The 26,724-nt window shown below is 30.6% G+C and overlaps 1 protein-coding gene across 1 annotated transcript in view; it reads left to right on the plus strand.

Annotated features, from left to right (window-relative positions):
- LOC132736127 (mitochondrial inner membrane protease subunit 2-like) overlaps positions 1 to 8,180 on the plus strand; it is a gene marked incomplete at its 3' end in the record, with an annotated part of 112,548 nt that extends 104,368 nt beyond the window's left edge. The window contains exon 4 of the mRNA XM_060723208.1: positions 8,073 to 8,180. Coding sequence (XP_060579191.1) covers positions 8,073 to 8,180 — 108 coding nt within the window. The remainder of the gene's footprint in view (positions 1 to 8,072) is intronic.
- Positions 8,181 to 26,724: the final 18,544 nt, after the last annotated feature.

The raw sequence follows: 26,724 nt of genomic DNA on the forward strand, positions 1-26,724 counted from the left end.
GGCACAAGTCCCATAACTCTGATTTACTTTTTCGCATAATTATGCCCCTTTTTCATTTCATAAATTCTTACAATCCGTAAGCAACGTAATGACGTCATCGTAAATAAACAACTCATTCATAAACAAGCTGACGTTATTTCATACATACAAGAATGATAAATGGGCACGGATGTAACACAATACGACGTAAATTTTTATTGTTGAAAACATGATAAAATAACGTTTTAGTCCCCTACCAGTTTACCGGAGGGGACTTTAGGTTTACCCTCCGTCCGTCTGTCCGTCCGTCTGTCCGTCTGTCTGTCAGTCCGTCAGTCCGTCCGTCCACAAAACTGGATCCCGCGATAACTTGAAAAGTACTGAAAATATTTTTATGAAACTTGATATATGGATAGATGGCAGTATGGAGATTATGCACGTCTTTTTCTTTTCTTCCTATGTTGAAAATTCTGGTTGCTATGGCAACAAATAGGCTGAAAATATGGCAAATTTTACACATAAACTGGATCCAGTGATAACGCAAAAAGTACTGGAAATATTTTTATGAAACTTGATATATGGATAGATGGCAGTATGGAGATTATGCACGTCTTTTTCTTTTCTTCCTATGTTGAAAATTCTGGTTGCTATGGCAACAAATAGGCTGAAAATATGGCAATTTTTACACATAAACTGGATCCAGTGTAACGCAAAAAGTAATAGAAATTAATATTTTTATGAAACTTGTAATATGTGTAGATGGCAGTCTGGAGATTATACACGTTTTTTTCTTTTCTTCCTATGTTGAAAATTCTGGTTGCTATGGCAACACATAGACTATAAATATGGCAAATTTTACACATAAACTGAATCCAGTGATAACTCAAAAAGTACCGGAAATATTTTTATGAAACTTGACATGTGGGTAGATGGCAGTCTTGAGATTATGCATGTCTTATCTGTTCTTCCTATTTTGAAAAAATATTGGTTACCTTGGCAACAAATAGGCTTAAAACATGGCAAATATTACAATATTTGTGATTAGTCAAAAAGAGCTGAAACTTTTTATGAAATTGCATCTTTAATTCCAGAGTTGTTTCAAATATTAACTTTAGAGTGTCCTTCAGTCCGTCTGTCTGTCTGTTCATAAAAACTTTTTCCTGTGATCACTTTTAAAGAACATTTCCAACAAATTTACTTAAAATAGAGAAAAATTTACACATTAGTGAATGGCCAATGGCCCTTCAGAATGCTGATGGGGTTCTATCCGGTAGGGGACTTATGGATTGCTTGCAATACTATGATAATTGCTTGTTTTTCTTTGTAATGATTATGCATTGGTCAAAGTGTGTTCAAAATAGTATGTACATACAAATTACACATCGTCATATGTAACCCATTTGTCTTTCATGCAACATTTTGTTAGAACATCAAGAAATGAGTCATTAAATTATGTCACTTTATTATGGATTTAGAATTATTATACTGATTTTTTGAAAATAACATTTTAATATTGAGGAATTAAATTTATAATTTGTAGTTTTGCTATTTGTTTTATAATAAAGAAATTGAAAAATAAAGAATGCTGTGAAAAAAAATCTTTAAGTCCAGAATATTATAATGTAGGAATATACTATTTTCAGATAGCAAATGGTCATGTAGACAATACATTTATAATGTTGAAAAAAAATCATTTATGTGGTGTATTTTATATCAAATATAAATTTAGACAGTGATGTGTTTTGTTTCATTGTTATATTTGAATAATGCATGTACCAATACAAACAGTTTAAAACTTATTAGATGTCTTAACCTGCCACTAAAATAGCAGAACAGATCAATTTAAAGGAAATAGAACAAAACTGACAGTAACACTGTCACCAGTAAGTGGTTAATATTATATTTATGTTTTATATATATCTTTCTCATATCAATTTTATATCTCAATGTAAGTATAGGTCCTTATTCCGTGTCTGGTTTCCAGTAATAGATATAAATTATGTTAGGGTTTCTTTGTATGGCTGATATTTTCCGACGTAAAAACCGTCTATTTTGTCGATGGATTTTACACTTAAAATTTCTTAAGACTAAAAAGAACCATTTATCACATATTTGGGAAGCAAAGTGTAACTTTACAAAGATATGAAATTATGCAGGATTTCAACTGAAAACATGGGGTTATGAATCTTCTTAAAAAAACATTTAAATATTATGCATCTAACGAAAACATATTCTTGAGTTAAAGACTGGCTTTGGTAAGCAAATCAATAAAAAAAATGATTACATGTTAAAATATTAATACAAGCTTTGCGCAAGTGTTATTATCACTCAGTTTAGTGTGATTTAATTTCTTGTTTAACCATTTGTTCAAAGAATTTATTAAGCAATTAAGGATAATAAAATCACTTTCGTGTTTGTGGTCTTTTTTTGTAAAGGAATAAAGGTGAATTTTATTAAGAAGTAGCATTAGTTAGAAGTACCTGAAATAGGAAGATTCAAATAAGGCGGCACTATATAATCTAATAACATGTTATTCTTAAAGATATGTATCTTATGCATGTCATTTTAAATATAATATCATATATGATATGTAATAACGGTTAAACTGTTTGAAATGTAAGACAAAAAAGTCATATTCTTTTATTAAGTTTAGTAGATAGAACAGTTTAGCACCCATCACTTTCATCGGAATCTTAATTGCTTATTTTAAAGCCATTAAATCATTTTATCTATAAATATTAAACAATTTTTTCTGTGTTCCTTAACATTAAAATGGAAAAAACTAAATTAAAATTTTGAAGCTATCAAAGTGCAATAAACATAAATTGGTTATTATTACTGTTAAAACATTATCTTGTATATATTATAAAATCATAATAAAAAAAATTTGAGTGGGAAATATCAAAAAATATTTGACAAATTAATCCATGGCATGTGCAGAAATGTGTTATAGTCTTCAAGTTTGTTATTTTTTACTTTTTCTCCAAGAAAAGCCTTATTGTTTTTTTTTAAGTTAAAAGTTCACAAAAAACCATCATTAACTGGCAAAATGCTTAAACTCAATAAACAAAATTCTTGATTTTGATGGAAAAGTAACTTTGAACAAAATAAGCTTTTCTGTAATTTTTCTGGCAGCTTTGAAAGTCATACAAACTGACATAATGCGCAAATTGATCCATATCAAGAAAGATTAGAACGGAAATGTTTAGTTTTTAATAATGTAATGATTATTTATATGATGTCAGATTTGTCCACATTACAATCAAGTAATTATATTACACTTCCCCTCTGTGGGCACAATGACATAAAACACAGCTTGTTATGGAAGTCCACGGATGACAGAAATAGAAACTTATGACATGAAAATAGATGTGATATTAGACATTATCTTCACAATTAATTATTCCATTTCTGAATGATAAATCTGCTGTCTGGTTATTAAATGAAAGTGGTATGTCTTATAGTATGTCTTTATAGCAGTAACGGATGATTCTATTTACCAGTTTTAACCAATAATATGTTATCTTATCAACCAGATTCTTTTTTTGGTAATTTTTATTGTCTTAAAAAAGAAAAGAAAATTCAGTTCGAGTTTAAGATAAAAGTCAATGAAATAGAAAAGTTGTTAGGTGGTATATTTTAGAAAGAAAAGGTTCTTTTAAAGCCAAAATCATTCTTGTATAGGTCTGCTTGCCTAGCTCAATAGGAAGAGCGTAAGGTTTGTAACCAACGGGTAGCTGGTTAATTCTCCGGGCAAGGCAAATTTTCTTTTTGACATTTGATTTCGAATCGTTAGTGACTGGAATGATTATTTTAACGCACTGTATTTTAACATAAATTTTTACTGCTGCAATTCAAACTTTCATTTTGATATTTGATTAAAAAGGGTAAACTGGAAGCTGGACAAGTTAATCGAAGTGGTTTTGGAAGCTATTCTTTAAAAAGCATTCTAACACTCCACGTGATTTGTCACTATAGACAAAGAAGGAAAAAAACCGGTGTTAAACTGCCAATAAAAACTGGTGAGGGACTCCTTGTATTTGCGGCTGTTATATTTTCACCTTCGATTATATAGTTTACAAGCTTTTTAAAGCAACCATAAAAACATTTTTAGTTATATTTTCAGTTCTTATAATAATTTCTTTTCATACAAAACCGAAATAATATCTCACATACACTAACGCCACATATTTTAGCCATATCAGTTAATAAATATTTTTTAAATATGGGTATCCTGACTGCAATTGAATAGCGAGAAACTAAAATGTAAAACTCATGGTCAATATATTTGAGCACTGTTGTACAGTGTTAATCAGTACAGAAACGTGAAATTATAAGCAATGTGATATCAAAATACAGTGCCACAGGAAGGCTTACATAATCACTTGAACCATTTGGTTCATTATATTCTTACTAGGTATTTTATCTTATAAACAATAAATTTAAACAACAATTCAGTGTACAATATTGAATGCTTCCTGTCAATATTTTGTTCAATTTAATACAATACCTACTAATAATTTTCCACAATTCTTTTTTATTTTTATATTATACCAACTAATGTTTTACAATGATTTTTCAATATTCGATTTGATGTTACTTTTGTCATGTTACAACTTCATATCAACATTATATAATATTTCAGTCTTTTGAAATTTAATTTCATTTTTTTACAAATACACATGTAAATATTTTCATTTAAATGTCGTGTAAACCATTAATAAATTTATTTTTAAATTCAACTCATATTTCATTCTCCTAACATCGAACTAAGCCGTGGATATGGTAGACAGTAATTAGAAATGAAAAATACTAAAATAATCCACTAAATCCATTACGCTTAAGAAATTGGGAAAAAATGCTAAAGGCCAGTTTTCATGGACGAGAACTTAATCCAAAGTTTTATCATCAAGTATAAACAATCCACTACAATTGATGTTAATTCAGGAAGGATTGCGTATACAATATTTTAGTAGTAAGAGCTGCATTTTGGTTTTCTATTGTTAAAGCATTTTAATTATTGTCAACAGAGGTGTCTACCATTTAATTTTCTAGACCAATATGAAGCAAATTCCTTACAGAAATACCATTGCACATTGAACTGCTTTGAGTGTTGGCTGCAATAACAATTTGCCGTCTAAGCAATTATTTTAGAGTCTTTAGTACTTTCATGCAAGTTGACTACACACTTATACAGTGAAGAAAGTACTAAATAAACGTAATGTTTGTTCATTATTAAAAGTAGATACAGGAGAGAGAATTATTACATAAAGATACAGATAGACTGATGGACACCCAGAAAAAAAGAATATGCTCACAAAGATTAAACACTCTTTGATTTAGAAATAACAAATGCTGGATTAGGAAAAGAAACTGTTTGCCATTCAGGTTAAGTCAAATACATGTAGAGCATAACTTGAAAACGATCATAAAATATTGTTTATAAATTTGAAATAAAGCTTTTTGAACTTCATCACCTTTTGAGATACATTAAGATAAAAGTGGTTTCTGAAGATAGTCTAAAATATGATTTCACAAAAGGTTACTCTTGTACTGTCACTTATAATGTCTTTGACCGAGATTTATTGTCCAATATTCGTCTTTGATACTGATGTAGAATCAGGAAAAAGTGATCCCTCGGAAGCATTAATCACAACAAAATTACATGAAAATGGCAAACTCAGGCACAATATTAATAAATTTTATTATGATTTGAGTTGCATGTATATTGTCTTTGTTTGCCTTAAAATCATGATAACAAATGAATTTTTGTTGGTATGTACAAGGGTAAGTATTGTAAAAACATTTGATTCATCAGACAAAGATTATTGAATTAAAATTTCTTAAAAAAAAAAAAAAAAAAAAAAAAAAAAACGACAATTTTAAGTTCTTAAAAGAAATTTTAAGCTAATTGTTTAGAATTTGTTTAGAAAAAGACACGTCAAATATAAATATATTAACCATCAAGAACTTGGAAATATTTCAAATACAAATATGCATTTAAAACATATAGTGCTATAAGCATCTGTTTAATAATTTACATACTGTTTATACATTATGTATATTTTATATAAATATGTTCAAAATAGATATGTTTTCCTCACACAATATCTTAGTTACATCAAGATAAAAGTTACAGAATATGATAAACCTCATTTGTTAAAAAATAATGTAAATTTGCTAAGTAAATTTTTATGTAGTTTTCAATTTTTTGAATCTGTTCTGTAATGGGAACCTAAAATTAATTAATCTTATCATACCCCACATTAATTTAACATTTTGAAAGACAAACTAGGAAATGTCTTTATTTATCAAAGTTTTTCTTTCAAAGTGGCTAGCCATAAACATTTTTCCCGCATCAAGTTTGAGTAGAACTTTATTCGATGGGATTGTTACATCGTGATCGAAAATCATTTTATGGTTTTCAATTTAATACCATAGAGTTATAATCACAAAATTCGAAAATAGGTGTATCTGCATTTCCATTTTGACAGATATTTGAAATGTCAATTTTACTCGAAATATACTTGCATTGAATTGAGTTACTTTGGATGTCAACGTCCCTGTCATAATTAAGTTCATGAAGTATACATTTGTATGATAATTTACTGTGAATTCAGTCATGAATTTTTTGCAGTGATTGAATGGACACTCTGTAAGACCTTACTTTGAATATGCTGCAGAGAATGAAGTACATTTGACAATTGTAATTGGACGCACAAGTAACCAGAAAGTCTTCCAATTACAAAGTGAAGCACACTTAATTATATAGCAGGAAAACTATTTGATTAACTGACATTATGAACTCACAATAACTTGGTTGTCAATTTATATTTTAAGGATTTTTCTATCATTTAATTTATACTTAGCTACTCGTTGAGAACAGTTTAATACCGATTAAAGAACTTGTTTTTTGTAATTTGTACAGCTAAAATTAAAAGTACAGTATAAAAGTTTCAATGTAAAACACAAATGTTTGCACAATTCCAGAAAATGGAGAATATTTTTCTTGGCAAATTTATCAATATATCAATATAGCGGACAAATATTGATAATAATCAGGGAGTAAGTCGTAAGAAACACAAAATTATATTCAATGAAAGTAACAGTTAATTATCCACTCAAAAAATAACGAATAATCCTACTGCAACGAAAACATTTGAGCATAAATTTTAGCAGAATAAGAAACTGCATATGTAAAAAGTAACAACACAATACATATATTTGAAGAAATGTGAATTTTGACAAGAAAAAAACATTTGTTGAAATTCTGTGAATCCATTCATATGACAACAAAATCATAATCCACAGTGTTATCAGTCTCGTGCATTTTGTCATGCCAAGGTTAAACAGATCAGGAAATTCTAAAAAGATTAAATTATTACGGTTAGCTTGTCTGTTTAGAAGAAAAAGTTGAGCTATAATGATTGCTTCGTTTTTGTCGTCATGTAATACCATAAATGTAGGCAAATACTTAAACATTTAGACAGAAAGGTATTAACACAAACGTAGAATACTTGTTTTATGTTGACAAGATGCCGTTGTAGTTATAGTATTGGTGGAATTTCATTATTTTGCAAACATTTCTGTAATAAGTTGAAAAGAATTGAAGGTATCAAGATAAGACTTGAAAAACTTGATTTTCATGACAATGTGCAGATGTAAGATAATAGGGTGTAAGCCTGAAGGGAATAAATTAAGGAGGTACATGTATATCTTTTATTTTAACTGAGAATGTTTTGTTAACATTACTTATACAAAAAATGAAAAAAAAATCAAATATTTTGTACTCATTCATGTCATACATGAATATGAAAAAATAAATTTTCGTAAAAATACCAAACTTTTGAACATTCAGAGTTATTAGTTTTTCATTTAATTGTGCATAACCGCAATAACAGAATGACACTTTTGATCAAGCTTTACAAGGCGTCAATTCCATATGCGGTACGGCTGCCCTTTGTGCTATTCACCTAAGTCACACTTACAATGTACTGTTATGAAATAAAGATAATTATTAGAGTAATACTTAATGAACAGTTTGATTACAATAGTTAAGTTATTGTGTGTCTGAAGAAATATATTTTATAAAGGTCAGGTATGAGGCATTTGGATATTAAGAAATACAAAAAGATCCAGTTAGCAAAGTTTGAGATCCAATTTGTTCTACATTGGAGGACAAGATCATTGGTCGAAAGCAGGTTAGATTATTAAATAAATTTCTTACATTTTTCGATTCGCAATTTTGACGTTTAATTTGATTGTATCTTCCCAAAGCGTGTTCACTATTGCATGTACATGATAGCATCATTTTGGTTCTGGAAAAATCTTAGACTTTTGTTTACTCAATATTTAGTCATTTGACAGAAAATTTCGATGCGTATTTAGATAGCGTGAAATTGAATGACATGCATTGTGATAATAATCTTATTTTAGGCTAACTTTATGTTTGTTTATGTCTGTTTCTTCAGTAAAGTAACTTTAGATACGATACCAGAAACTTATTCGTATTCTCCAAGATGTTGTTCTGTTGTAAAGAAACTCGATGGGAAAATAAGATGTCTGATTTACTTTTTTAGTGGCATATCCCTTCTGATCTTGCATTGCATTGCAGCCACTATTTGTCCCTGCGTGATCGTTCGATGCGACTAAATGGGTTCGAATTACTGGAGTCTTGGAATTTCTTAGCTCCAAAAATCATTTTATTTTGCTAAGAATGTAACATTTTAATAAAAATGTCATGAAAAACGTAAATCAATGGATACATGTCAAACTGCTGACAAATAAATATCATATTAAGGTATGTTGAGAATCGTGTCTAAAATATAATTTGTTTGTCTGTGAATTTCATAATAACTAAAACAAATTATGCATCTAAGTCAATGATGCCATTGATTTGATCATTTCATGTGACGAAATTTAAGCTTGATTATAGAAAAAAACAACAAAAAAACATAATTTTTAGCTCGACTATACGAAATATATGGTGAGCTGTCCTACACGCCCTGCGTCGGCGTCCGCGTCCAGATTTCAGATTAAACTTTTGGTGCAGTTAAATATTATTCACTATAACTTTTTCATTTTTTAGCTCGACTAAAAGAAGTATATGGAGAGCTGTCCTACTCGCCCCGATGTCGGCGTCCACGTCCAGATTTCAGATTAAAGTTTTGGTGCAGTAAAATATTTTTCACTATAACTTTGTCATTTCTTAAGTTATCAATGTCAAACTTCAAATATATGTTCCTTATCATTAACCACATCTTATATGACAAGGTTCATAACTGTAGCACAAATATTTTCCTGATTTATCTCCCCTTGAACATAGAATTTTCCTTAAAAATACTGTTTTATACTGTTACTTTTTATTTCTCAAGGGATCAACTTCATACTTCAAATATATATTCCTTATCATCAACCACATCTTATGTGACACGGTTCATAACTCTAGCACCAATATTTTTAGATTTATCTCCCCTTGAACTTTGAAATATTATAACTTCTTTACCTTTTAATGTATCTACTTCAAACTTCAAATATATATTTCTTATCATTAGACACATGTGTGTCAAGGTTCATAACTCTAACGTGAATATTTTCAGAATTATTCCCCCTTGAACTTGAAATTAATGTTAACAAATGTATTTTTTACTATAACTTCATACATTATTTTACATAATTGATTTTTCTTTCATAGTTTTGTCTTCCTTACCGCGTCCAGTATTTTTATTAGTCGAGCTTTGCTGTCTTCTGTTACAGCTCTTGTTAGAACTATTGTTATTACCCTCTCGTCTACGTTGATTTACCTTGTAAAGTTCATCTCAAAGTAGGATATTATTAAATTTGTATGCCTACAATTGGAAATGATTAACAAAAAATTTACTTGATGTTCATTTACATTTATATTTTTTATTATGGTTCATAACTGAATTAAAAGCTACAATGTAAATGTAAAGCAAAAACTCTGTTTATTTATGTATGGGATTGCAGCAGATAAATTCCCCTTGAAGTACACGACTTGCTCTACATATGTTTCATTTGCATTGGTGTATGTGACATTTTTGTATGTAACAAAATGTCATATAGAGATCAAAATAAAAAGCCTCAAACTCAAAATGTGTCTGTCCATCAACTTTACTTTGAACAAGATCTTCTAAAAATTATTGAGTAAATAATGTGAAGACTTTCTCGGAACGATCACTAGGATCCTCTTTTAAAGTTGATCAAAACAATACATTCCACGCAGACATCTGGTTTCAATGGCAACCGATAGATAAAACTTAAAACATCTACTAGATACCTATATATGCTAGAGCTTAGATACTTGAAATGAAACTTCGTCTAGTGGTCTTTTACTGAGTTAGTTGAAACATCAAGGTTTGGTCATGTATTTTTCTCAAAATTACATAGTATAATCTTTTTAAAAAATCGTTTACTCTGAAATCATACAGGCCAGATTTTAGATATTTGGCATGAAATATCAACTAGTTAATAAAGCCTCTTTCTAGTTTGTTAAAATCATTGTCCTGGAATCTAAGTTGACTAAGCCTTAGGATCATGAGTTTGCTTTATATGTACACAGTAAAATGTTAATAAATCTTCACTTCTGAAACCGTTAAGGCTGGAACGTAGATGATTGGCACGAAACTAACCTAGAGGATCAGTACTTTGTTTGTTTTAATTATGACCCTGACTAAAAAATTGCATTTCCACGGGGATCATTGAGTTTCAAAATATTCAATTAATAAAATATTATAAAAAAAACATAGCAAACATTGACTTTCTTTAGCAAAAAATGATTTCCATAGCCTTGATTTACTTTTGTAACAACCAAAGACTTTCATGGCAACCAGTTGTTCTTAAAGATAAATTCATTTTTATGTAAAATTAATCAATCATGTTTGTGTTCCTTGACATTTGTACATTGAAAATAAAAAAGACAAATACATTAAAAGCAAAAAAAAAATGTTTGTGTTATAAAATAAGTTGTTTCTTGGTGATTGTAAAATTGCATCAATTAAACCTTTGCAAATCTTGCAAGTATTAATGCAATTTAGATATTTTAGAGATAGTATAATTATCATGAAATTTCATATGCCGGTAATAAGCAACATAACTAAAAAATTGTTTCAGCTTATTCGATCTCATGTTCAGAAAATTTATTATAGTTGTTCAAGCTTGTAATTTGTCTCCGGAAAAGCCTTATTAATTTATAGAAATAATATGTAACAAAAATTAGGGTTTATGGTAATTGCCCAAGATACTATCATGTGTTGACCGACTGCTTAAAAGCCATGTAAAAGTATCTTGCATTTGATTGAATAGAAAATTGGAATTAAATAAGATTGTTCTGATCTGTTATGTTTCTGTGAGCATTGAAAATCAGTCCAGCTGACGTAGTATCAACAATGATTTAAACAAAATGTATTCATTTTAATTTTGAGAAGAAGTATGCATGTATTTGTATTTTTTGATGTCAAATTTGTTTCCATTGCAAGATTTAATACTTTTCCCCAAATGTACTTTGACATAAAATACAGCTTTTTAAAGAATTTCTAACTAGATTAATTTAGAAACTAATGACAAGAAATAGATTTGATATTGTAAATTAAGCAATTTATGGACATTTTCTTGACCAATCTCTCTGAAATAATAATTTTTATTTTGGTCCGTTTGATTTACCGCTTAGAAACTTACATTTTTACACAACCCACTGTTTTCCTATACCATTGGCTTCATTGCTTTTTGACTGAATCAACATCAAAACTTCAAGGCGAAAGATAATGTCTTTCGGTTAACTTTTTTTTCATACCACTTAGCTTATTTCTTATGCTCTTTGAGGTAAATTCTGTGTTGCTTTTAAAATTTGAATACTTGTTCGTGACTGCAAGTTTTTAACTTTCAGACAAGTAAATGTATCACTGTCAAGAGTGTTGACAAAAGAAGACCAGATTAACCATTTTTCGATTAAGAATTTCGGTTTACCTTTTGTACAACCTCTGCTTTGAAACCTTGAATACTTCTGAGTGGCCATTTTCCTCACTTACAGACTAGAGCACATAGTCAATAGTGAAGCATATTTTCAAAATTATTCCCATTTTGGAATTAGCGACGGTATATTTCTTATATCCTCCTTTTTTATTGAAACTTTAAACTTTGAATATGCGTTAGTCATAGTGATTTACAGTTTTGTATCCCCTTTGTCAACTTAAAATGATTTTTTAGTGTTTTTTGTATTATTAACCCAGTTGTTTCCATAAAAGTGATAATACTATTTGAGGTATTTAACATGAAAGATAATTATTAATTATGCAATTTTACATTTGACATAATTAAGGCTTTACTTCACCTGATTTATTAATAGACCTCTTATTCTTTTTTACACTTTGAAGTTAACCTTTTCTTATTTAATATTATCAAGTAAGGCTTTAAAGAAGCTGTTCTTAATACCTTATCAAGTACGTATTATCATAAAAACTTCACATTAGAAATAAGGTCATTAGATAATTAATTGAACTGCATCTAGAATGTGATGATATATCTTGTCAGGTTTAATTTCAAGCCAAAAACTAAATGTAGGGAAAATCCTATTTTATAGATATTGTTCATCTCATGACAGACAACTCGTGTCATTTTCGAAATGGGCATAATACGTGTTCAAGCACGAAGTTAATTTGTCTCCGGAAAGGACCCATTAGTTTACGAAAGTCTTACATTCAAATCAGCATTAAGTAATACATCCCAGATTTTGTTATTAAATGTTGACATAATGCCTCAAAGCTATGAACAGACATCCTGATTCTAATCAAATATCGTGGAAATGAGCTGAGAACTTTTGGTCAATGCCTGTGAGCACTGTTCGACAGTGTTCTTCAGTAAAGAACATGAACTAGAAAGCAAATATGATATCAAAAAACAGTGTTAAGCGCGGGCTTAGATAATCACTTGCACAATTTGTTTTCTGTCTGTGTAATTATTTACTGTAATATTTTCAGTTGTGTATGTCAGTGTGCAGTTAACTGACTGTTTACTTAATTGTTTAGAATTTGTGATCCTTACGACATTTTAAAGCAGCAGCATTGCATTCAAATCTTGTAGTACTGTAAATACTTCTTTCTGATTTAAATCAATAGTTTTCTTGTAACCGTATATGTGTTATATATTTCTTTCATGATGGAGATAAACGAATTTCCGAACCTTATTCTGATTTGGAACTGATAACATATTAGTGTAAATATCAAATAGTTTTCCTATTTTATAATATAGTGAGCAAATAAAGATCCCTCTGGTTGTTGGCCTGAATTCTGATTTATATTACTGATTCACGTTAGACAAAAATCCCTTTGGAAAAGTTAGATTTTCCTTTCCGGTTGTGAAAAATATCATGGCACAGATAATTACAGCTCATTGGCCTACAAATGTTTACTACTTGAAGAAGACATGGACGTTGACATACGTTGACATTTGAAATATCTCTGAACAGTTAGTGTATTCCAACTCCTCAATACAAATACATTTATATTTCTATTATTATTAACTATCTATAAAGCTGTCAGAATAGATTTGATTTTTATACAGATTTCTTTTCCTTATTCATTTATCATGTTTATATTTTTTGTGCCATTAAATTAAAAAAAATCAAAACCATGCAATAACTTAAAAAATCATGAAGAATCCGTTTCCGAAGCATGTTTATGTTTATTTAAATTATGTTTACGAGTGATCTCTTTTACAGAAAAGCTTCGATAAATAACGACATTTTCTATTTGTCTTACAAAATGTTAAATAAATGAGAGGTATGATTAGATTTGTCAATTTTATGTGTCTAAAAGCTAGAGATAAGAACTAAAACTACACTGAAAATTACTTAGCAGTTTACAATATTTAATGGCAAATAGTGTTTACCATGTTCTGCTACTTTTATCGTGATTTGATTGAGATATTATGTGTGGAAAACATATTTATTTTAAACATAATTTTTACAACAACAACAAAACAACAACAGAAAACAACATAACAACATTATGTAAATTATTATACATGTGGTAATGACACTATATTTTATGAAATGCAGATTTGTACATTTTAAATTGTATCTGAAAGAATCATGTGTTGGATTTCAGTTTCTTGACGAGTATGTTTTTCCTTTCAAAGTTTTCTCAAAGTATGTCCAATTTCTATTTATAAAGAATTTTAATTCCTTTGTCTAATGACTCAAATGTTTTGACAATGTAGACCCTAACAGATACATTCATTATTCGCTATTTCTTGACTATATTATATTCAATAAAATTATATTTGTTTTTAGGTTTATAGAATTGATTATACTGATCGTATCCCAAATTAATATAACAGTTTGTAAGACAAACCAAAAAAGTTTTTATTTATCAAAATTTTTCTTTGAAAGTGATCAACCATAAAAGTTTTCCCGCAACAAGTTTGAGTAGAGATTTATTCTATGAGATTGTTACATCGTAATCGAAAAATCATTTTACAGTTATCAATTTAATAGCATAAAGTTTTAATCGCGAAAGACAAAAAATAAGGTATCTACATTTCCACTCTGACACGTATTTAAAATGTCAATTTTACTCTTTGAATTGAGTTAGATTATATTTATATGTAACGATATTTCGAATGTCAGCGTCCCAGTCATAATGAAGTTCATATATTTGTATAATAATGTACTGTGATTCTGCGATGATATTTCATAATGAATAAATTGAAACCTTCGTAGAACTGACTTTGAATCTGTTATAAAGATCAGATTTTGCTGCAGAGAATGTAAGTACATTTGACGATTATGCTGTATTGAGGACGGAAAATAACCAGAAAGTATTTCCATTATAAAGCCATGCTTAAATATATGATAGGAAAAATATTTGAAATACTGACCTTATGTCAACAGCTACCATAAAAAATTGTGTTGGCAAATTTTAAATTCTAAGGGAATTCATCTCTATCATTGAAGTTACATATGAGGATTTTACTCGCGGAGAACAGTTTAATACCGGTTATAGAAATTTTACTTATAATTTGTACAGCTTAAAGCAAAATGACATTACAGTTGTTTAGGCAGTAGCGGATAGCTAAGGAGATCGGCGCTGCTTATGTCTTTACTAATAATATTCAGAAAATCAAATTGATACCATTCAGTAGTCAAACTACTTCCCTTTTTAAAATAAAATATTTTTAGCAGTATCTTTGACATTACATGTAGTACTCTTTGTTTATGTTCGGCATATAGTTCAGGTAGTAGCGGATAGCTTTGGGGAGTATGGGATAGGTAGGTGAAGGTCAATGAGGGCGAGTCTCAAAACGTTCTAAATTTAGTATTTACAAAGTACATGTCACAGAAACATGTTTTGGAGTTACTGGAATGAAAAATGTTACATTTGATAGTAATCTTTCAATTTTTTCTACAAGTAAATAAATATATAAATAAATATCTGGTAAACAACTTATGATGCAACTGTGACATGTAATAGTTTGAACATAGCTATAATAGTTTACCATAGTTATTTCTTTAAAAAATCTATAATTATATCAACCATAGTAAATAGCTTTATTTATTTAAAAATTATTTATTTATTTTGTAACACCACAGTATACAAGCAATGATAACTGTATAATATGTTGCAATTTAACAAATAAAAACAATATTTCCTAAGATCTGTATAGATGAATTAAAAAGTAAACTATATATTCTGAATACATAAATTACAAAAAAAATTGCAATAAACTTGAGCTGAGCATGTGTATTAAGTATGAAAAATTAAACAACAGCAATTCTATGAAAAAGAGGTCTGTTTTACATTAAAGCCATTATTAATCTTATATATAATCTAGTTGAAAGAAGAGTTAATAATGATGGTATATTCAAAGTATCAATACAACTGAGTTTAAATTATAAAAAGATAGAATAAATAATATTATACCATTAAAACTGGGATATTTTTTTGTTAAAGTCTATTTTTAGCTCGACTTTTCTATGAAAAGGGGAGCTATCCTACTCGCCCCGGCGTCGGCGTCGGCGTTAGCGTTGGCGTCACACCTTGGTTAAGTTTTTCGTACCACCCCACTTTATTTCAGAAGTATTACAAGTATGGCTTTGAAACTTACCATACTTGTTCACCATCATAACCTCCATCTACAGACAAGAGTACATAACTCTGTCAAGGTTTTTGACAGAATTATGGCCCTTTTTTGACTTAGAAAGTGTATTGAGCTTGGTTAAGTTTTTTGTACCACCCCACTTTATTTCAGAAGTATTACAAGTATGGCTTTGAAACTTACCATACTTGTTCACCATCATAACCTCCATCTACAGACAAGAGTACATAACTCTGTCAAGGTTTTTGACAGAATTATGGCCCTTTTTTGACTTAGAAAGTGTATTGAGCTTGGTTAAGTTTTTTGTACCACCTCACTTTATTTCAAAACCATTGGAGGTATTGCTTTGAAACTGACCATACTTGTTTACCATCACGACCTTCATCAACAGACAAGAGGACATAACTCTGTCAAGGTTTTTGACAGAATTATGCCCCTTTTTGACTTAGAAAATACATTGAATATGGGTAAAATCCACTTATTGCCTTAACCCTTTGAGATATTGCTTTGAAACTTTTAATGCTATTTCACATCATTACCCCCATCTGTACGCAAGAGAAGGTAACTCTGTCAAGGATTTGTTTTAAAAATTAAGGCCTTTTATCGACTTAGAATTAAATTTATTTAAGGCTCAACTCAGTTTTTTTTTCTTTCTTACCAGCCCTCTTTTGACTTAAACATTTCAAACTTTGCTGCAGTGTTCAAGGGTATCACACAATTCAGTAAAATAATTCTTCACTAAATATCTTAATGCTCATGGCCATTGTTCACTTTAAAAATACAGAGATTCTTGTATTGCCTTTTACTGCAAAAACTTTTTTTATTGGCAAGCAATAAAAAAGTCGAGCGCGCTGTCTTACGGACAGCTCTTGTTAATCCACTTTTGACGGCGTTTTGACACATAAAATAAATTTTGAGACCACCCCCAAATGTAAAATCCGTTACTGACAGAAGCACTTGCTATTCATTTTCAATATTTTTTAGTGTCAGTAGGCGTTATATCTGTAAAAGCTTTTGCAAAATTATAAACAAATGATTTTTACACCAAATCATGTCAATATTTCATTACTTTACTTGGTGTTGATCAATAGTGTTCTGTTTATTTCTTTTGGAAGCGCTTATAAACAGTCTGACGGTGACAACATCCAGTTACCTCGTTCTGATTTATGTAAGAAAAACTCGCTGTGCAATTTGAAATAAATAAAACAAAATTAGCCACGGATGGCAAATATATCACTCTTTTTGATGGTATAATTGTATTATTTTGAAAAAGGCATATTTAATGGAAAGGAGCATTGTTACTGCCATGTTATCCGCTATACCCTTAAATCCGCTACTGCCTAAACAACTGTAATAGTTTGAATGTAAAGTACATATATATATTGTTCAATGTCAAGAAAATGAAAATATTTTTCTTAGCAAAACTTAATGTATCAAAACTAAATATCAATACAGCTGTTATATACAATGTGTGAGTTAAATGTCGTAAGAAACACAAAATTATATACAATGAAATGAACAGTTACTTGATTATCCACTCAAAAAGTAACGGATAATCTTACTGCAACGAAAACATTTAAACATGGATATTAGCAAAATAATAGAAACTGCAGTTTTTTTTTAAAGAAGGAACATAAATATATTGACAGAAATGTGAATCTTGACGAGTGAAAACCATTTGTAGAAATTGTGCGTATCAACTCATCTTATGACAACATAAAAGATCCAACAGAGTCAGCAGTGTTAGCAGTCAAGTCAAATGCATTTTGTCATGCCAGATAAAATACAAAGGTTAAACAGATCAGGAAATTCTACAAAATCATTACGTTTAGTTTGTTTGCTTGGAAGAAAAAGTCAAGCTATTATGACTGCTTTGTTGCTGTTGCCATGCGTGTAATACCTTAATGTAGCCAATTACTAAAACACTTTTAAGGGTATTTATAAAAACGTAAAACACTTCTTTATTATGACAAGGTGCCGTTGTAGTTATGGTATTGGTGTCATGTCCCATTTTAACATAACACATCTGTTTGCGAAAATTGCTTAAATGAATTATAACATGAATCGATTTAAGGTTTCAAAATAAAACTTGGAATACTAGATTATCATGGCAATGTGCAGTTGTAAGAAAAGGGAGCATTAACCTGAATGAAATACATTAAGGAAGTCTATCCAGCTTAAGCTGCCCATTCTTGCCTGAAATAATGCACGGAAGGGCACCTGAGGTCTTCCTCCACCAGTAAAGCTGAAACGTCGCCATATGACATATACTGTGTCGTTTTGACGTACAATCCAATCAAACAAGCATTTAGGAAGTATTTATTTTTTTTAACATATATTATTTTGGTAAAAAAAGTTGGTTACTAGTAAAACATGAAAAATTGTTAAATATTTGGAACTCATTCTTGGCGTATATGATTATGGGAACATAATTTGTGTGACAATACAGTAAGGGGTCATTTATTTATTTTCACATTAAAAATGATATAACTTTCGTTGAAATACCAAACTTTCACAGTTGCTTAAATGTTTTATCTTATTGTGCATAACATCCATAACGGAATGACACATTTGAGCCATTTGCCCTTTACAAGGTTTCAACGCCATGTGGGATGCGACCATTAGTCACACTTTTAATGTAGTTTTATAAAGTAAAAAGTTGTTCATAGATTATTATTTATTAGAGTAATACTTAATGAACAGTTTGATTAAAAAAAGAGTATAGTCATTATGGACGGGAAAAGTTTGATCTGAAGTAATATATTTATTAAAGTTTTGAAATGTAGAAATACAAAACAGGATGCCCTTGTATTATTCACCATCAGTCACACTTTTAAACTGTAGTTTTATAAAGTAATAAGTTGTTTATGGATATAGAAATGCTAAATGAACTGTTTGATTAAAATAGAGTATAGTCATTTTGGGCGGAAAAAAGTGTGATCTGAATTAATATATTTATTAAAGGCCAGGTATCAAGCATTTGACATTCAAGAATGCTCGTTAATATTTCTTGAGATTCGTATTTAAATTGAATGATAAGATCATTGGTCTGAGAAAGCAGCCGATTGTAAGTTTAACAAATAAGAATCTTACATTTTTCGATTTGCAATTTTGACGTTTTAAATGATGATATCTTCCCAAAGCATGTTCCCTATTGCTTGTATCTGATAGCATCATATTGATTCTGAGAAAACATTTCATCTTACAGACTTTTTGTTTATACAATATTTAGTCATTTGACAGAAAATTTCGATGCGTATTTAGATAGCGTGAAATTGAATGACAGGCATTTTGATAATAATCTTATTTTAGACTAACTTTATGTTTGTTTATATCTGTTTCTTCAGTAAAGTAAGCTTAGATAAGATACTACAAACTTATTCATATTCTCCAAGATGTTGTTCTGCTGTAAAAGAAATTCGATGGGAAAATAGGATTTCTCTAATTTACTTTCCTTTCTGCTCACAATGTGATGTGCGCTTCAAAAGAAAAGATTAGCATATCCCTTCAGATCTTGTATGCATTTTCAAGGTTGTTCTTATGATTGCGAAGATGCTGTTCGTTCCCTTAACTTGTGTTCATATTTAAAAAGATACATTATTCCTCCTTGTGTCTGAGGGGTCACTTTAAGACTTGAGTCAGAATTGCAACCACTGTTTATCCCTGCATGATTGTAAGAGGAGACCAAATAAGATTGAATTACTGGAGTCTATGCAAAACCAAACAAAAGAAGAAAAATACATTAAAATTGTTAATTATTGCATGATGAACTAAAAAGAACTTTTTTAATTTATTGCAGTTGCAATGGCAAGGGTTTGAGTAATATTTGTTCGGTAAGAATGCAACATTACGGTATTTGATTTCAATAATATTGTCGTGAAAAACGTAAATCAATGGATAAATGCCAAGCTACTGACAAATAACTATGTTGAGGTATGTTGAAAATATCTTGTCTGAAATTTTAATGAATTTTGTGAATGTCATATTAGCTACAAAGGCTATGCATCTAAGTCAACATTGACATTGATTTGATCATTTAATGTGATAAAATTTAAGCTTTATACAAAACACGATTTGTAAAACTATTGTTATGACCCTCTCGTCTGCGTTGATCAACCTTGTAAAAGTTCATCTTCAAAAAGGATATTTATTATTTAAGTATCATAACAATTAGAAATGAGTAACAAAACTTTTACTTGATGTTCATTTACGTGTTTAGCTCGACCATACAAAGTATATGGAGAGCTGTCCCACTCGCCCGGCGTCCGCGTCAAAGTTTCAGATTAAAGTTTTTGTGCAGTAAAATATGTTTCACTATAACTTTTTCATTTATTAGCTCACCAGAGCCGAAGGTTCAGGGTGAGCTATTAGTATCAAAAGGGGGATACTCCGGCGTCCGGCGTCCGTCGTCATGCGTCAACAATCGTCTCCTTCTCTGAAACTGCTGGGCAGATTTAACTAAAATTTGGTCTGTAGCATCCTTGTGACAGTCACACTTAAATTTGCTCATGTCATTTCAATTGGCCCTTTTTAGGGGTCAGCAGAGCTAAAAATAGAAAAACCTTTAAACATCTTCTACTACAGAACTAATGGATGGATGATCACCAAACTTTGTCTGTAGCATCGTTAGGTGGTCTTTTATCAAGTTTGCTCATATTAATTTGATTGGCCCCTTTTAGGGGTCACTAGGGCTAAAAATCGAAAAACCTTTAGACATCTTCTTCTACAGAACCAATTGATGGATGATTACCAAACTTTGTCTGTAGCATTCTTGGGTAGTCTTTTATCAAGTTTGCTCATATTAATTTGATTGGCCCCTTGTAGGGGCTGCTATAGTTAAAAATAGAAATACCTTTAAACGTCTTCTTCTACAGAACTAATTGATGGATGATCACCAAACTTTGTCTGTAGCATCCTTAGGTAGTCTTTTATCAAGTTTGCTCATATTAATTTGATTGGCCCCTTTTAGGGGTCACTAGGGCTAAAAATAGAAAAAACCTTTAGACATCTTCTTCTACAGAACCAATTGATGGATGATCACCAAACTTTGTCTGTAGCATTCTTGGGTAGTCTTTTATTAAGTTTGCTCATATTAATTTGATTGGCCCCTTTTAGGGGTCTCTAGGGCTAAAAATAGAAAAAACCTTTAGACATCTTTTTCTACAGAACTAATGGATGGATGATCACCAAACTTTGTCTGTAGCATTCTTAGGTAGTCTTTTATCAAGTTTGCTCATATTAATTTGATTGGCCCCTTGTAGGGGCCGCTAAAGCTAAAAATAGAAATACCTTTAAACATCTCATTCTACAGAACTAATAGATGGATGATCACCAAACTTTGTCTGTAGCCTTCTTTGGTAGTCTTTTATCAAGTTTGCTCATCTTAATTTGATTGGCCCCTTTTAGGGGTCTCTAGGGCTAAAAATAGAAAAACCTTTAGACATCTTCATCTACAGAACTAATTGATGGATGATCACCAAACTTTGTTTGTAGCATTCTTAGGTAGTCTTTTATCAAGTTTGCTCATATTAATTTGATTGGTCCTGTTAAAGCTAAAGCTTAAATGCATTAGCATTTCTTCAAATTAAAGTTTAAAGATATTCTATGCTCTAGTTTTAATATTAGAAAATATTGACAATGGATACACAGTCTCCTTTAAATATAAATATAAAATAAACGTGTTTTGACTTCACACAAAGTAGATATGTTATGTTTTAAACTCTTAACACTATTGGTGGTCACAGTATAAATATAATGATAGTGTCATTAAAAAAACTTTTTTTTTCTTTTTTTTTTTATAGAAAAGACCATCTTTACATTGCCTGTAATAGCATATGCAGTTTCCTGTACATAGTATATTCATTGAAATTTGGACTATGGGTGTAATTTGTGTAATTTTTGATGTTGAATTCAATTTTGATACCAGCTGACCTACTTTAGGTATTACTGACATCATTTGACCTACTGTCTTGTATTTTGACATTCAGATTTTAAATGTTGACCAGGTTTGTAAATTCTGATGCCGAAATGAATTTTGATATCAACTGACCTACTTTTGATATTTTTGATATAATTTGACTTTCATTCTTGTGTTTTTGACATACAGACTTGAAATTTGGATTATGGGTGTAATTTCTGATACTGAATTGAATTTTGATATCAACTGGCCTGTTTTTCATATTTTTTACAATGTTTGACCTATTGTCTTTTTTTGAGGTACAGTTATGTTACCATGCAGAATGTATAAAAAAAAATTTGTCCCAAACTGTGAACTTCAAACATCTACACCTTACATGTTTTGCTTGTGACATTTTGTGTTTTCATTCAAAAAAAGTTATAAAAAAAATTGTCCAGTCAAAATTAAACCTGCTCTAGTGGTCAGTTGTTCTGCATTTATTCTACATAGTCTCATAGGAACACACTTGCAACATACATATTTTTAATAAATCCTTTGCAAAATATTGGGGCAAAATATTTCAATTTATATAGTGAATAATGAAATGATGGGTTAGATGAGTCATCTAGGGCCATCTTAGTGGCCCTATTGTTTATTATGAAGAAAAAAAGCTAAAACAATCAGTGTTGTGAAAGTATATTACTAAAGGGGCAAGTTAAAGTTGATCGAGCTGAACTGCCGAAAGAGCTGGACTTGCCTTTAAGCAAGTTCTTTTGAAAAATAATTTCCAACACTGAAAAGCACTTGTTTCTGGTGAGCGACTCAGGGCCATAATGACCCTCTTGTTAAAGTATCAACTTCAAACTTCAAATATATGTTCCTTATCATCAACCACATCTTATGTGACAAGGTTCATAACTCTAGCACCAATATTGCAAGTATTGTTTCCCAATTAACTTTATTTTACTTGAAAAATGTTAATTTTTACTATAACTTCTTTAGTTTTAAAGATATCTACCTCAAATTTCAAATACTTATTCTTTATCATCAACCAGATATTATGTGACAAAGTTCATAACTCTTGAATCAATATTTTCAGAGTTATCTCCCTTTGAACTTAGAATTTTCTTTAAGAATTATTATAACTTTATTACTTTTTAAGGTATCTTCTTCAATCTTTAAATATATATCTTATCATTACACACATGTTGTGTGACAATGTCTATAACTCTAGTGTGACTGTTTCAAAAATTATTCTCTCTTGAACTTGGAATTTATGTTAACCACTATAATGTTTTGTCATAAGAAGAAATATATTTATATCATAATTAATTTTTATTTCATAGTTTTGTCTTCCTTAATTACTGCGTCCAGTATTTAATAAGTCGAGCTACGCTGTCTCCTATGACAGCTCTGGTTGTTTTATTATGGTCCATCATTACTTAATAAAAAGCTACAATGTATTTGTAAAGCAAAACTCTGTTTATTAATGTATGCAATGCAGCAGATAATTCCCTTTGAAGTCCACAACGTACTATACACATGTTTCATTTGCACTGGTGTCTGTGACATTTTTGTTTGTGACAAAACATCACAAAGAGATCAAAATAAAAAGCCTATAACTCAAAATGGTGGTATGTCTGTGTGTCAATCCACTTTACTTTGAACAATATCTCCTAAAGACCAGTGAGTAAATAATTCCAAAACTTTCTCGGAACGATCTTTAAGAGATCCACTTTTAAAGTTGTTCAAAACAATTCATTTAGCGCAGACAGGTTGCAATGACAAATCTTGAATTTTTTCTAAACACTCAGAAGAGCTAGACATGAAACATCGTCTAGTGATGTTTTATCAAGTTTGTTCAAACCTTCCGGTTACCTCACGTGTTTTTCTCAGATTTTCATAGTAAAATTTAAAAATCATTTACTCTGAAATCTTACAGACCAGAGCTTAGATATTTGACATGAAATTTCATTATGTCTCCCGAAAAATATTGTTTTTGCCTTTGCCGTCTTTCTGTCCGTCCGGTTGTCCATCCGTCCGCATTAAGCTTGTCCGACCTTCACAGGTCAAACTCACTGATGGGATTTCAACCAAACTTTACAGGAGTGATCAGTATCATCCCTAGTTGTGCACGTCACTGACACGCACAAAATGGCAGAGGTGAAAACAGAAAAATCTTGTCTGGCTTTCACAGGTCAAACTAATGGTATGATTTCAATCACTCTTCGCAGGAGTGATCAGTACTATCCCTAGTTTTGAGCATCATCGGCATGTTTTGCTTCGCTGCACAAAATGGCTGCCAGAGCTTAAAAATTAAAAAATTCTGTCCAGCTATCACATGTCAAACTGACTGAAGTTCACTGGAGTGATCAGAACCGTGACAAAAATCCCTTCTAGTTTTTAGTGGGCCTCTTTCTAGTTTATCAAAATTATTGTCCTAAGATCTAAATCGCTAAAGTCCCAGGGTTGTGAGTTTTTCCTTGTAAGAATACAGAAAATGTTTTTAAATCTTCCCTTATGAAACCGCCTGTATGACTGAATTACTGTTGGGAAAAGGCGTAAAATGAAACAAACAAACAAAACAAAAATTCTGAAACCGTTAAGGCTAGAGAACCTAGATAGTTTGCATGAAACTTATCTAGAAAATCACTATCAAATTCATTCAAATTATGGGCCTGAGTAAAAATTGGCATTTCCGGGGGGGGGGGTCATGGGGTTTCCTAAGATACATGTAATAGAATAATAAAAACATTGTGTAATGTAGAATAATCAGCATGAGACTTTTAGAGCAAACATTGATTTTCTTCAGCAAACAGTCATTTCCAAAGTAATCATTTACTTTTGTAACAACCAAAGATTTTCATGGCAACAATTTATTCATAAAATATAAATTCATTTTATATTTAAAATTAATAAATTATGTTTGGGTTCCTTGACATTTTTACATTCATAATGGAAGCTACAAGTACAGCAAAAAAAGTTTCTTATAAATAAGTTGTTCCTGGGTGATTGTAAAATTGTAACAATAAAACCTTTGCAAATCTTACGAGGATTGCTGCAATTTAGATATTTTTAGAGATAGTATAAATTATCAAGAAATGTCATATGCCTGTAATAAGCAATATAACTTTGGTAAAAAATAATTGTTTCAGCTAATTCACTCTCATGTTCAGAAAATGTATTATAGTTGTTTAAGCTTGTAATTTGTCCCCGGAAAAGCCTTATTGATTTTTTTAGCTCGACTTTTCTATGAAAAGGGGAGCTATCCTACTCGCCCCGGCTATTATTTTGGGTATCTTGATTGTTATTTTTAGCTCGACTTTTCTATGAAAAGGGGAGCTATTCTACTCGCCCCGGCGTCGGCGTCGGCGTTAGCGTTAGCGTCGGCGTTGGCGTCACACCTTGGTTAAGTTTTTCGTACCACCCCACTTTATTTCAGAAGTATTACAAGTATGGCTTTGAAACTTACCATACTTGTTCACCATCATAACCTCCATCTACAGACAAGAGTACATAACTCTGTCAAGGTTTTTGACAGAATTATGGCCCTTTTTTGACTTAGAAAGTGTATTGAGCTTGGTTAAGTTTTTTGTACCACCTCACTTTATTTCAAAACCATTAGAGGTATTGCTTTGAAACTGACCATACTTGTTTACCATCACGACCTTCATCAACAGACAAGAGGACATAACTCTGTCAAGGTTTTTGACAGAATTATGCCCCTTTTTGACTTAGAAAATACATTGAATATGGGTAAAATCCACTTATTGCCTTAACCCTTTGAGATATTGCTTTGAAACTTTTAATGCTATTTCACATCATTACCCCCATCTGTACGCAAGAGAAGGTAACTCTGTCAAGGATTTGTTTTAAAAATTAAGGCCTTTTATCGACTTAGAATCTTGGTTAAGTTTTTAGTACCAGTCCACTTTTTGACTGAACTGTTTGAGATATTAATTTGAAAGTTGGAATACTTGTTTACAATCATGATTCCCAAACATGTCCAGGAGAAGGTAATTCTGTCAAAGATTTTATTTGAATTATGGCCCTTAACTGTCAATGTTTTGTATTATAGGCAAGCACTAAAAAACTTAAAAAATCTAAAAAAAATTCATTCCTATCCACTTGTTCACTTTACCATAAATTATGTCATATAAACATTGCTGTAATATTCAAGGGTATCAAACAACTAGTTCACTTTAAAAATACAGAGATTCTTGTATTGCCTTTTACTGCAAAAACTTTTTTTATTGGCAAGTTCAATAAAAAAAGTTCGGAGCGCGCTGTCTTACGGAAGCTCTTGTTTATTATGAGTATGGTCTGTTTTTAGCCTCAATCGTTGCACAAAGTGCAGGTGAGCTTTTAGGATGGCCAACCAATGGCGTCCGTCGTCTGTCGTCCGTCCGAAAAATTTAAATATTCTAAGGACATCTTCTATGTACCGCAAGGCCAATTTAATGAAACTTGCAGGAATACTCTTTGTATGAAGCTCTCTCAAGATTGTTCAAAGAATTCCCTCTGGGTTGCCATGGCAACCGAAAGAAAAATCTTTAAATATCTTGCTTTTAAAGAACCGTAAGAGCTAGAGCTTAGAATATTTGGCATGAAACATCTTCTAATGAGTGTCTACCAAGTTTGTCAAATAAAAGCCCTAGGTGTCAAAATTCGGCCCGCGCCCCAGGGGGTCATTGACATTTCCCTATATGCATATAGTAAAAACTTAAAAATCTTCTTTT

Source organism: Ruditapes philippinarum, unplaced genomic scaffold, assembly GCF_026571515.1.
Source record: "Ruditapes philippinarum isolate M1 unplaced genomic scaffold, ASM2657151v2 ctg3312_1_1_1_1, whole genome shotgun sequence".
In the NCBI taxonomy this organism is placed as follows: domain Eukaryota; kingdom Metazoa; phylum Mollusca; class Bivalvia; order Venerida; family Veneridae; genus Ruditapes; species Ruditapes philippinarum.